Raw genomic sequence first — 13383 nt, forward strand, 5'->3', positions numbered from 1 at the left:
TATAAATAACTTGATAAAGTATTAATAGAAACTGTCTCAAAAAACCACTTTTATTTTCTCTTCACTGAGGTTACAAATGATTTCTGCATTTACTTATTTCTGAAATGAGTTAAATGGGTATCTTGAGTATCAAAACATGGGAAAATAGCTCTTCAGGATTTTGTATGGAAAATTCTCAAGCAAGGCATCCTGCAGCCTGTGTCCTTCAACATTAGCAGCTATCTGCTCCTTTTCAAGGAACAACATGTAGATGCAGCATGTGGAAGTGATCTACACGTTTCCTTGATATAGTGTTTCTTTTAGCTTCCAGGTTGAAAGAATACTAATGAACCTGCCATAAACCATGGAATAGTCTTTGTAGATTGATAGGTTTTAATAACCTCTTGCTTAGAAATGTGGTGTGGAGCATGGTTCCTCTTGTAGTGTTTCTGCCTTGAGTTTGCAAGTTTCACCCTGAAGACAGTGTGCTCATTACAGATCCAGAGGGAGGAGCAGAGGTGGGGAACAGCCAACTGATGACACCATGGCCTTGATTGTAGGTCAACCTCAGGCAGAAACCAAGGAGCTGCTCTGGGTTTAGTTGTGTGTAAAGCTGGCCAGCATCGATCTTTTATAGAACCTTCTTTAACCCATCTTGTTTCCTTCTCTCGGCCATCTAGGCTTCCAGTTTCTCTCTTCTGTCTCTAGCCACCTACCTTACTGTATTTTCCCAAGATCCTCATTGGTTGAACACAAGATTCCCCTATTTATATAAACTTGTAGTAACTTTGATATAAATAATCTGATGGACCTCTGTCTACCAGAAGCTGAAGTAGCCCCAGAGTTAAAATAACTGAACTTTGTGTGTGAAAAAGGAAATGCAGTGAGGACGTTTCAGCTCTGATGCCTGGGGTGGGGCTCCCGAGGAACCTGCCCTTGTTTCAGACTAGATCCTTTGTGTGACAATGAGCCAGGCCAGTGTCTCACACACTTTAATCATGGAGTAATCCTCGATTTCCCTCTGCCTTTCTCGATGTGGCCACGAAACAGTTAAGTAGTCACCAGCCATTTGCCCTGATTCTGAATGCAGTGTCTATCCAGTCACCATTTGAAGTCCCTCTGTATGTTGGTGTCTGCAGCTCATTTGTGACTAACTCCATCAACATACAGTTCTGGTCTGTAGAACAGTGGAGCCACACTTGGTTCTTTAGGACACTGACCCATGAAGGTGTCACAGCCTGGCTTGGAAGGTAAGCCACTTGTATGTGTTACAAAAAAACAAAACAAAACTGAGCAGCCATCCCAAGGCTCATGAGACTTGTGCAGAATTCAGTGTGGCCTGAGGTGTTAGTGAGACAGGGCAGGGATGGGAGCATGGAAACAGGCAGTGGGGTGCGAGGGTTCCTAGTCAGGTGGAGAATTGGGCAGGACATCAGGTGGTGAGAATGCTGACCAGTGGTCACATAGGGAGGCTTGAGTGAAAACTCCAGGTGTGGTTTCTATGGGAAAAGTTTTGGAGTTGGACAAAGGTTGTTTTCTTTTTCGATTTGAAGCCCTGGGCGAGAAACAAATACAATTTGCACCTTGACTGCTTACCTGTAAAATCAGTGGTTATAAGGATTAAAAGAGATTACTTAGGACATGTAGGAGGGGGCTCAGTAGTTTATACTTCTGGCTTTGCAGGCTGCACGGTGTGTGTTGTGGTGCTTACCAGGCAGCATAACTGTGTGCCGGTAAAACTTTATTTCCAAAAACAACTGACAGGCTGGATTTGTAGTTAGCCAACCTGTGATTTAGATAAAATTCATGAGGTGTGGAAGTCATTCAGTAAATAGTGTTTCCCTTTCCCTCTGCTTGGTTTGGAGAGATGATAGCACCCTGGGATTCCTGAGTCGTGTCTGCAGGTTCTCCGAGCTGACTGCTTCATGCCAGCATGTAGCAGTGGGGCTAAAATAGAACGCCTGTGTGGAAGTCCTGACTCCGCCTCCCACCTAGCTTTCTGAGTCTGTGGGATTAGGAACCTGTGTGGAGGCGTCTGTGAGGCCGACCTTAACATCTCCCCTTTAAAGAAGAGCTGTGGCTTCGTGCCGAAAAGTGCCTGTTTTGCTTTGGGCCAAGATCTTTAGCAGCTGGAGCTTTCCAGAGTGAGGGTGAAGAGTCAGTATCCGCTAAGGTGACCTCTAAGGTTGGCTTCAAGGGAGGGGACCTCTGCCCCTCTCCCCCCTCCTGCCCCCCGCGTACTTAAATGTTCATCTGGGAAATTTTTAGAACTTGAACTGAACTTTGAATCTTTCTCCTAGCTTGTTTAAGTGGCTGAGGATCAAGTATGTGTCTGCCTTTACTAGTGGGATTTTTCTCTTTCCTAAAGATCCTTCTTGTGTAGCCTTTTTGCTTCCACTAAGAGAAGATCCTTTAACATTTCTTTTAGGGTAGGTTCAGTATTGATGAACTCTGAGTTTTTGCTCCTCTGAGAAGTTTTTTTTTAATTTTTTTAATCTTTTATTCGATCCTGAATGATAATCTTGCTGGGTAGAGTATTGTAGGTTGCGAGAGTTTTTACCTTTCAGCACTTGATATGTATCACGCTACTCCCTTCTGGCCTGCAGAGTTTCTGCTGAAAAATCAGCTGACAGCCTTATGCGGAATCCCTTGAATGTGACTCCTTGTTTTCCTCTTGCTGCCTTTGGAATCCTCTTTATCTGTAACTTTTGCCCTTTTGATTATGACATGTCTTGGTGTGGGTCTCTGAGTTCATCTCATTTGGGATGGGACCCTCCATGCTTCGTCTTCCTGGGTATGTTTCCTTTTTCAGTTTTGGGAGGTTCCCAGCCATAATTTCATCAGACACGTATTTTACCCTCTTCTCTGTCTCTTCTCCTTCTGGAACCTCTATAACATGGTGGTTAATATGCTTGATGTTGTCCCAGAGGCCATTTAAACTGTTCTCATTTTTAAATTTGCCTTTCTTTTTACTGTTCTTATAATGTGTGATTTCCATCCTTCTGTCTTCCAGATCATTATGTGTACCTCTGTATCACCTAATCTGCTTTTCTTTCCTTCTAGTGTGTTTCTCATTTCACTTACTGTATTCTTCAGTTCTGACTGATTCTTTAAAAAATATATATATTTTCTAGTTTCTTGTTAAAATTCTCACTGTGTTCATGTGTTTCTTTCCCAAGTTTAGTTAGGATTCTTATTGCTAATGCTTTAAATTCTTTATCTCTTAAACTGTTTATTTTTGCTTCATTACTTGTTGTGAGCACAAGTCATGTCTTCCCAGGGTGTGGTGGCAGCTCTGGCCTTGGTAGGAGCAGGGGCTGGAGGTGGAAGGGCGAGGCCTGGAGCCTTGTGTGAGCTGGGCTTCCCCTCTGCTCCTCTCTGCTTGGTGACATCACCACCCTGTGGAGTGGGCAGGGTCCCAGGTTGCTTGGAGCAGAAGCCCTGAGAGTTAAGTCTGAACCCACTCTGTTCCCTTTAAGTATATGTTTCCCCCATCCCGGCACCAGGCCCCTCACCCCAGCAATGCTGAATCAAGAGGTGCCTGTGTGGGCTCTCAGCAGAGTTGAGGGGTTCAGCCCCAGACAGAGGTTGGGGCTGACTTACTACCTGTCTGAGCACCAGCAGTGGTGGCCACCACCCTGCTCAGTCACTGCTTCGGGTCTGCGCTGCTCTAAGTCTCACAGCCAGACCCTCTCCCCATTGAGAAGCAGGTGGGACTGGGCTCAGGCTGTGAAAAATGGGCAGTGGCTAGAGCAGCCTTCATGGCTAGACCAGCCACGCTTGGGGTCAAGCCAGCTGTGCTGCTCACCATGGAGCCCAGGCTTCCCACAGCCCTCCTGCTAGTCTGCAGGCCCTCCAGCCAGCCATGGGGCTAGTCTTGCTGACAGACCCCAGGACCAGGGCACCGATCTGTGGCTGAACTGCCTGCTCCTCAGGGCAGAGCTCCTTCCCTGTGACCTTCCCGTTCCACGCAGCTGTTCCCTGGTATACAGGTCCTGACCTGATCACTTCTTTTCCCTTCCTACCCTGTTCCATGTGGATTGATCTTACAGTCTCAGTTGTACTGCCGTCTTTCTGCCAATCTCCGGTTAGTTTTCAGTGAGAATTGCTCCACGTGGAGATCTGTTTTAGAATTTTCATGGTGGGAGGTGAGCTCTACATCTTCCTACTCTGCTGTCTTGATCTGCTCCTCACAACTGAGCTGAACTCTGGGTGAAGAACAAGCCAGAAGGGGCTAGTTCACCAGACTAGGACTCTATGGCAGGACTGTGCAGAGCACCTGTGAGATTGGCTGGGAAGGGAGGGGCTGAGGGAAACACCAGGTAAAGAATAGGTACCTGCCATGCTCAGGTGACCTTCTGGCAGGCCAGTATGTGATTTTCCCACCAACACACCCTCACGCAAGTGCTAGGTCCCCTGCCACGTGCTTACATTTTCCTCTGGGCATTCCCTCTGCGGGAGGGAGCAAGCTGGTTTCGAGTTTATAAAATGCTGAGCAGCAGCACAGTTAGCACAGAAACTAGCATTGTTATAGGTGTATTGTCTTCAAAGAATGGTCAGTTTGTTTTAGCATCAAAAATGCTCAATAGTCAATGGGGGATAGTTCTTCCTATATCTGTGTTGTTTACAGCTCTGTGTACACAGACTAGTCATGAGTTCTGTGGGCCGGAGTGGACTGCTGGGAACAGGGGTGGCCCAGGCAGTTCTTGGCCCAGGGTGCCTCTGGATTGATCAGATGTAGCAAGCATCACCACCAGGTAAAGCAGGCTTAGCAACTTGTGTGTGACTCACAACAACTTTTCATTTGTTTGCTGTATTTTTGTTAAAACTTTAGTATTTAACTATTTTAGGAATGATGGTTTGGTCAGGATATTAGGGGAAAAATTAAAGAGTTTCAGAAAAATTCAGTGGCACAAATCAGCATTTGGGGTATGTTCGAGCTTGCAATTGGGAAAGGCTGTTGCATGTCATAAAGGTTATTTGTCCCAGGTACTTGGCAACCTAGCAGCGAACGATCCTTGAATCTCTGGCTTTAGCAATTTAATTCCTGTTTTAATTGTAAACATCTTAGTCATATATTTTGGATTCCATAGATCGTACGTCCTCTTTATTTGTTTTTATCTACCTTTTTTTGGCTTTAGACACTTATTTTCAAAAGTACCTTATCAGTGTATAGTCCCTGAAACTGACATATCTGATAACTTAAAAAAAAAATCTCCTTAACGAAGGAAGATGCTCATTATTGGTGGTTTGGGCCAGCTCTCACTGGGGTAGACACCAGCAGAATCCGTTGTTGATTAAGTTAATGAGCGCTGTGTAGATCAGGGAGGTTTCCTGCCCTGCAGATGTGAGTAAGATTGCAATACTCTTAATTCTGGACTCCATCAGAGCCAAAACCTTGTGAGAAGGGGCCGGAGACCAGAGTGTGCATGCACTGTAAAGGATTTTATCTAACTTAAATGAATGTTTGCAAGCAGAAGAAAAGTTGAGGTGAATGATGTAAAGTGCTTTCTTCTTAAATTATAAGGAAACAGAAGACACCTACATGCGTGACTATGTCTTCTTAGTTGAGTGCTCAGCTCTACCAGAGAAAAGCATTCTGAACTTCCTTTCCTTCTCTTACAGGTGACATCACACAAAAAGGATATGAAAAGAAGAGATCAAAATTGATTGGAGCCTACCTGCCCCAGCCTCCGAGTATGTAAACCTTACTGAGTAGCATAAGGTGTCCAGCTTTAAGAGTTAACTGCAACTCCTGAGAGAACAGCTGAGCACCAGTCCTCTCCCAGTCCCCAGACTGCATGTGGATCAGGCCCTTGAGGTGGCACCAACCCCATCCCACTCCTTTGCGTGACTGCAGCATATTTTGTGAATTCAGAAGACACATAGGATTTTTCTGTGAAGGTGCCAGATAACTGTAATAGGTATTCATCCACAGAGAAAAGTAATATGTTTGATTACTTTAAAATACTCTAATCATAAAAAAATATGAGAACGTTTATGGTTTAAACATGAATTTTGGCTTAGTTAATATTATTGATAATGGTTTAAGTTAATCAACAGTTTTTGTTGACTTCATTGGTGGAGGTTGGGGGAGGCAAATCTAGAAAATGATGTAACATCTTGCCTGGGATTTTGAAATCGTAAAGGTTGGTTGGTTGTGTTTTGAAACATGATTGTCTGCATTATGAATTCTCAACCAAGTACAAGTTCTATTTAATTCTGTGGTTTTCACTTATGCAAGTACGTAGGATTCTACACTTGAGCTGGTTCTGTACATTTCAGGGAAAGGAGGGAAACCCAGGTAACACCTCTGTTCTGAGGGCAACCTTGAGAATTTTCTGGGCATCAGGAAAGGGCTTAATGCTATCACAAGTCCTCCAGGAGGTAGGACAGCAACAGAAATGGACTCTACAGTGTTCCCTGTTGGAGCAGATGTAAAGCCATGCTGAGATGTTCCAGCTAGGAGAGCTTCAGCTTCGCACGTGCAGGCCTTTTGGCTCTCCGGGCTGTGACGTGGCCTCCAGTGTTGGGGGCGAGAGGAATGTCCTCACCTGCGGCTCACCTTCCAGGACATTTGTGTGGAGTATGCTGCATTTTTAGCCTTGTTTGATTTTGTGTGGTTTCTTTCTTTCCTTGGAGCTTAAGAAAGTTAACGTAAAGATTGGCTGGCTGTGCAGGGCTGCCTTAGCTGGCGACCTGGGTTTTCTTGCTGTCTGGTCTGTAAAAGGAAGGAGCTATGCTCTGTCTGAGTGGATGGAAGAGCAGTGTGTTGTCCGGCTGACCCCGTGTGTGAGAGCTTTAGAGAACACACGGGGGCAGACGACTAGATGTGGTCTCCCCGCTTTCCTTCTCATCCTCCAGCAGAACTGCTGGGATGACTTCCTATCTGCAGGTGGCCTTTCGTGGTTTTGGAGGAAGGCTGGTGTGAGGTGGTAGGTCCTTGTGTTGCTAGATTTTATTTTCTGTGCCTTACCAAACAAAAGTGAAACAGAAGCAGTTCTGTGTATTCCCAGGAGATGGCTCTGGGAGATGGAGCCTCTACAGTCCCAGGACGAGGCTGACCTGTATTGCTGGGCGCTGAGGGTGGCCCTGTGTGACATGGTCCCCTTGGTGTTTTTTGTGCTGTTCTGCATGGGGTCGGCAGCTCTGCTCGGCGCTGTAACAAATTTAAAAAAAACTAAAGTTTGAATTAATTAGTTTTTTTTCAACTTGTTACAGCAGCGAATGGAGCTGCCGTGGTCCGGTGTAGACTGCAGCACAGTGAAGGAGCCCCGAGAAGAATGCTGCAGGCTGGCAACATCGGGGTGTGTGACATCCGAGACGCCGCGGTCAGAGAGCGGGCGGCCAGCACCGCAGGAAACCGGCCACTGTTTTACTTTCGTTTCGGTGAGCGCACTTAACTGAGAGAGATCCCATGGCAGGGCACGTTTGCAATGGACTGTCTGCCTGATGCCATTCTAAACAGAAGTGTAGGGCTCAGCCTTGGGGGAACCTAGGAGGTCATATTTCTCAGCCCCATCCTCCATTTCAGCTCATTCAACTTACCGAGGCCTCAGAGCTCCTCAGGCACAGAGCTTGTCACAAGCCCTGGACCATGATTATCCTGCTGATTCAGGGCCCAGGTTCTGAGTGTTTTCTGTTAAAATATAATACTCAGTTTTTGCAACCATATTTTCGCAGTTGGAGCACCACTTACAGAACACTTAGGAAAGAAGAATCCATGACGGATCATACAGTTTTTCATAAAATTGTTGATCTTCACTGACCTTTGTCTCATAGTCAGAGACTTGGGTGAGGATGAGCTCTAGTGTACCCTGGCCCTTTAGATCTGTTTCAGGGAGTGAGGTCCATAGCTCCATTATATTCCTATCTCCAGAGGGCAGTCATGGAGTTTTGAAATTGAAAAATTGAACTGGTTCATCACAGAGTCGTGATTCTATCCAGAGGTCAAAATTATTTAAGTGAACAATATTTTGAATATAAGAAGCTCAGAAAGATGAGTTCAGTGCACCTTTTAGTACAATAAGGAATAAGCATAAACTCAAATAAAAGACATTGAGAATCATGTACAGATAATAAGCTGTGTGTCACAGTTGATCCGCAGGATCTTAGACGAGGACACACAGCCTGGTCTCCCTCTGTGCCTCTGCTCTCCTCTCCAGGCCAGCTTGCTAACAGGCATGAGGCATGTCCTTGTGGGCAAAAGTGGAGCATTGATGGGCAGGTGGCAGACTTGGGCCTTAGCTGCCGGGCCCCGTCACAGTTTCTGTTTGCCTCCTGCACCTGTGGATGCGTGAGGCTGAGCGCTGCTGGGGAACGCTGCTCCCTGGGCCTCCTGCCTTACCATCCCCAACCGGGAAGGAGAAGGCAGGTTCACTGGGGATGCTGGGGTCAGGAAGATGGATGCCTGGGTAGTTGTGCAGTTTTTATGCTGATTTGTATGCTGAGAAGTTGCCCTGGGTGAACAGTCACACTCTGTACACAACTGCCTCTGGGGAGCAGTAAGAAGAGTGCGCGGCTCCGCATCAGAGGGTTCTTTCTTGCCTAGGTCAGCCTTAGAAATGACACTTTTGGTGTAGGATCTTCATGAGAAACATCTTGTTTTCCTTTTCAGTTACCCTTATCCTGCTTTACACTTTCCTAAAGGGAGTTTGTGTTTTGATGAACTTTACCTTTTTTCCTTTTTTTATGTTATTTTTATTCATCAGAGAAAAAGACTTCTCTAGGAAGTACTCTAAAGATATTTCAAAGATCATTGGGATCTGTGGGATATTTCAAAGATCCCAAATTTTGGGAATTTGTTTGGGACACATGATTGTGGATTAGGATGGCTTACGCAGCTTTAAGCAAGAGATGCACCCTGAGTCTGAGCTCCCGTGTGTTACCCCATCCCAGGAAAGAGTGCTGGGGAAGCAGGTTTTCCCTGGTTTTCTTCTTTTCTTCCCAGAAGTGAGTGACGGGCGAACCCAGTCAAAGGTATATTGACTTCAGGAAGCATGGTGTTGAGTGCTCACCTAAAACTAGATGTGGGAAAGGGTCCAGAGCTGGAAAGAAAAGAAAAAATTACGTGTTTAATCAAGTAATGGGTCAGAATGTATTAAAAGTCATCATCAAAGAGAAAATGTTATTCAGGAGAAATTATTTGGTACTAATGCTCTTGGAGTTTTTCAGCTATGTATTCTTTTGTTAGTCTCTAAACCTGCTAAAATTTATAAAATTAGAAGACAGAATCCACTCTCTACAGCTCTGTTCAGGGATATCTTAATAACATGGTGTCAGGGTCTATGAGTCTTCACTGCTTTCATGGTAAGGTCATGGTGATGTGAAGTAGTAAAGTTCCACCATTACCATAAAGGGTAAAATCTTCCTTGACCAGATGTAGTCCCTCTGTTGTCATGATGTGTGTATTGGCTGGATATTACTTTCTCCATGATTGGCAACTAGTGTTTCGAGCAGCGGGTGACTTATGTGAATCCAGTCTTCTCCAGGCCCAGCTTGCCTTTCCTCCGGCAGCAGGTGGCTTGTGCTCTGTTAGAGGGACCTACTGTGACTGCATTGTCGTGAAAACTTTGGTGAGTTTGGCTGCAGGGACCAGAGGGCAGGTGTGTTTCCCTCTTGGTCCTTGGGATTCTGCCTTGGGGTCCACGTGGACAGTGTCCTCAGAGAGGAACTTCCCTAGGTTAGGGTGAGTTTATTGTCCATCCTTGCTCCACTAGAGAAGGATGGCCCCACTGGGAGTGCAGACTTGTCTGCATCAGAAGGGCTTCACACGCAGGTGCCTGGCCTCCCTCCAGCTCCCCAGCCTGCATCCCATGTCACACTGTCGGCACATGCTTGTATCCCCTGCCTGCACCTGCACACCTCTTAAAGCTCAGTGCAAGTGTCACTTCAACAAGGACTCCTTCCCTGCTCCCTGGGGTTAGGACAGGCCATTGTGTTTCATATGCTACAGGAAATGCAGCTTCCCGGCACTGCGGGCCTGATTGGTTCTGCTGCTTCGTGTTCACACCCGCTCTGCCCCGGGGTCAGGTACACCGCTGGTCTGTTTTCATACCTGCTGCGCTGCTCTGGTACCTGGTGCCCCATTGGTCTGTTTTTATCCTGCCGGAGAGCCCTGTCCCCCGAGTGCAGCCTTCCCTCCCTGGGCACAGCAGTAAGCTGCCCTTCTTACCTGCTTTGTAAGGACACAGGGCTGATCCTGGGGGCCTTCCTGGGCCATGCCACCTGTTGGTGATAGATGGGGTGTAGCGTGCAAGGTTAAATACCAGAAGAGAAATACGAATAGTTAAATCGGGATGGCCTGTGACTTAGCATGAATTCTTTTCAGACTGAGTTGCTCCAGGAAAGGAACTTTCATCACTAGAGGTAATGACTTGTATCCTAGGTAAGCTGTGGTCATGATCTTGATACACAACTTAGTGCCCTAAGTTGTCTAAAGTGTATTCTTATTTTATCACACACAGCTGCTGACTAGATAGATGGATGGATGGTTTTCTTGTTCTTTTTGATGGCTTTGAACCAATCAGGTTCCTCCCCCAGACACCAGTAGTTACTGAGGAGTTCTTGAGTTATTGAATAGTTCTTGGGCTTCGCTGGTGGCTCAGCTGGTAAAGAATCCGCCTGCAATGCGGGAGACCTGGGTTCGATCCCTGGGTTGGGAAGATCCCCTGGAGACGGGAAAGGCTACCCACTCCAGTATTCTGGCCTGGAGAATTCCATGGACTGTATGTATAGTCCATGGGATCACGAAGAGTCAGACATGACTGAGCGACTTTCACTTCACTCTGTTATGGGAAGCAAAGTATAATTATGTGCTAGAAGAGAATGGGAGGATTCAAAACTTGCCAGTGTACAAATATGGAAAGATCCTCGGCAATTTTACCAACTGTCTAGGGCATATTTTCACTTAAGTGAGAGCCCTTGGCGTGCCCAGTGAGGTCGCAGGACGCTGAGATCCATGAACCCTGTAGGTGGGGAGCGGAGAGCCTTGAGTCACGACAAGGGTCCTGGGAGTAACAGTCACTCTTTATTACTGTGTCCATGTCTGCGCCCCAACACGTGTGGGAACTGAGGTTCAGAGGTTCGGTGACTTGTCTGCAGTTGAAATAAGACCAGAATTTGGACCAAGCTCTTTGTTTTGTTTTACATGTCCTTCATGATTCCTTTTAAAACTGTTGAAAACCAAGGTGTTTTTTTAGTGTTTTTCTCTTACTATCTGAATTTAGAAATGCTGACTTTTTCTAGAACATTTAATGTTCTGCACAACTATATGGTGTCTGTACTGCAGGTTTTCTGGCCTGTAGTGCACCATTGTGTCACAGTGAATGGACCAGCCCCTCTAGACCCTATGCTTAGGTTACTCTTAGGATTACTGTGATTTCTAGTGTCTGGTTTACCATAGTGTTAATAAAATGACTACATTGGTTTAGTAATCTGAAATTGCTGGATTGTTTAGGTGCCAGAACTATGCTGTTAGGGTTTTCTTTGAGGAGCCTTTTTTAATTAAGTATAGTTGTTTTACATTATTAAGTTAGTTTCAGGGAACCTTTCTTAAACCTATGTTGAAAGTAACTGACATTCTAATTTTTAAAAAAGGCTTATTTCTCTGCTTTCTACCCCTTGAGCTCGGACAAAGTTTTCAGCTCTGCAGAGGAAAAAGCATCTGGAGGAGTGAGTGGTGATAAGCAGGTCAAGAACTTGGGAACAGCAACTGTTTCTCTGTGCCAGGAACCTGGAGGCAGGAGTGGGAGGTGGCTCATGAGGAGCGTGAGGTGGAGAGAGGCTGGCGGTCAGGGAAGGAGCCTGGGCCTCGGCTCTGGGGTCCACAGGGTGCAGAGGAATGAACCAGGCACAGTCTGGTTGGATTGAAGAGAGACTGACATTCATGGCTGTGGTGGCCCTGGGGGTAGAGAGGGTGCCTGGAGCAGCAGGTGGCATCTGACTGTGACGGGTCAGAGCAGTGAACTTTTAACCTTGAAAATAAAGTGCAGGGTGGGGAAGAAAGGAGCCGTGAAGGATGGGGGTGTCTGAGAATGGGCTGGGGATGTGCCACAGACATAAATGGAAGTCCCAGGAGGGTGCACACTCCAAGGCGTGGACAGCTGGGTTTTCCTCTCTCCTGTGCTGTCGTTTTGTTTCCTCTTTTCGTCTCATGCATCTCTGCTCTCCCCCCACTGATGAAGAGTTTTATTTAGAGTCCCATTGCGATTCTAGATGGAACAAAAACTCACTGAATTGTATGTGAGTTGACGTGTTGCAGCCCTCTGCACGAGCCTTAAATGTTTTACTTACTGGTTCAGCAGTGCTTCCTGAGTTCCTTTTGTGAGCCATGGGCAGCACTCAGCTGCCGGCAGACAGCCAGACAGTTGTTGCCTTTTCTGGACTCTTAACGTGCCTGTTAAGAGTGCTTTAACATGTCCAAAGTGAGGATCCATGCACACACCTTCATCACACAACCTCAGCAGCTTTTAGCTGCTCTGAGTTTGTTACTGGGTAACAGTCTGGAATTGTGGCAGTTCCCATCTCTCTTTATAAGACTGTTGGTTGAACAGTAGTTTTGTGGTGAGATCACAAAAATACCTCTTCCCAGATTCAGAGTACCAACTGGACTTGGTCTGTGTGACAAGTGACCACTGCATCTGGAGTGCAGCACTGAACAGCAGGGAGCCTCTGCTTCAGGGGCCTGGCCTCTGCCTGGCTCTGAGTGCACCAGGAAGGGGTGCCCATCACACATGGATGGACACTACCAGAGTGGCACAGACACAGTTCTGGGCCTTCGATTGTTCCCAGTGAAATGGCAGAAGCCTGTCTCGTACAACTATGTTAGTAATTTAGTAAATACACAGCGCTTACACCAGTGCTGTAAAGCATTGGCTGTGCCTGTCAGTGCTGCCTAAAGATGGGAAACTGAGGCCCCGGGTCACAAACTGTGCCGCCAGCAGGTTGGGGCACCATCTTCAGAGCATGGCGTTGTCCAGGTGCATTGCCCTCATGTCACGTGGGATCTGAAGCAAGTGGTGCTTGATCAGTGTTTGTGGGAGAAGAGATCCAGTCTTGATCTCTGTCATGTTTTTACCTGAGAAGAATTTTTTTTTTTAATCCACCTTGCGTTGCGTGTTTCTGGACAGTTACCCCACCTTCCTTGGGACATCCTCCCTTCTATTGAAGACACACTGGCCATCTTGGGCTGTCCCGAGAGCTAGGTTGCAGGGATGCCTGAGTGTGGGACCCCAGCAGTGGTGAATACTGGGCTGTAACTATGTATTTTATTGATTATTTGTGGTTACTCTTGCTGGGAGGCAGCCCATCCCTCCAGCAGCATGTAGTCAGCTCCTCTTACAATGGGTCACAGGCAGGGCCCCTTGGTTATTGCCCCAGGTCCTCCTGTGTACCAGGTCATTC

At 46.6% G+C, this 13383-nt stretch overlaps 1 protein-coding gene across 6 annotated transcripts in view; it reads left to right on the top strand.

Moving 5' to 3' along the window:
- The window catches only part of DIP2C (disco interacting protein 2 homolog C), a 293572-nt gene that overhangs the window by 149010 nt on the left and 131179 nt on the right, over positions 1-13383 (top strand). For 4 of the 6 annotated variants that reach the window (XM_061436553.1, XM_061436559.1, XM_061436554.1 and 1 more), the window contains exons 2-3: positions 5605-5676; positions 7201-7368. In XM_061436553.1, the coding sequence (XP_061292537.1) occupies positions 5605-5676; positions 7201-7368 (240 nt within the window). The remainder of the gene's footprint in view (positions 1-5604; positions 5677-7200; positions 7369-13383) is intronic. The other 2 variants (XM_061436555.1, XM_061436556.1) reach the window with 1 other exon arrangement.

The sequence above is a fragment of the Bos javanicus genome, chromosome 13 (assembly GCF_032452875.1).
Source record: "Bos javanicus breed banteng chromosome 13, ARS-OSU_banteng_1.0, whole genome shotgun sequence".
NCBI classification, from domain to species: Eukaryota; Metazoa; Chordata; class Mammalia; order Artiodactyla; family Bovidae; genus Bos; species Bos javanicus.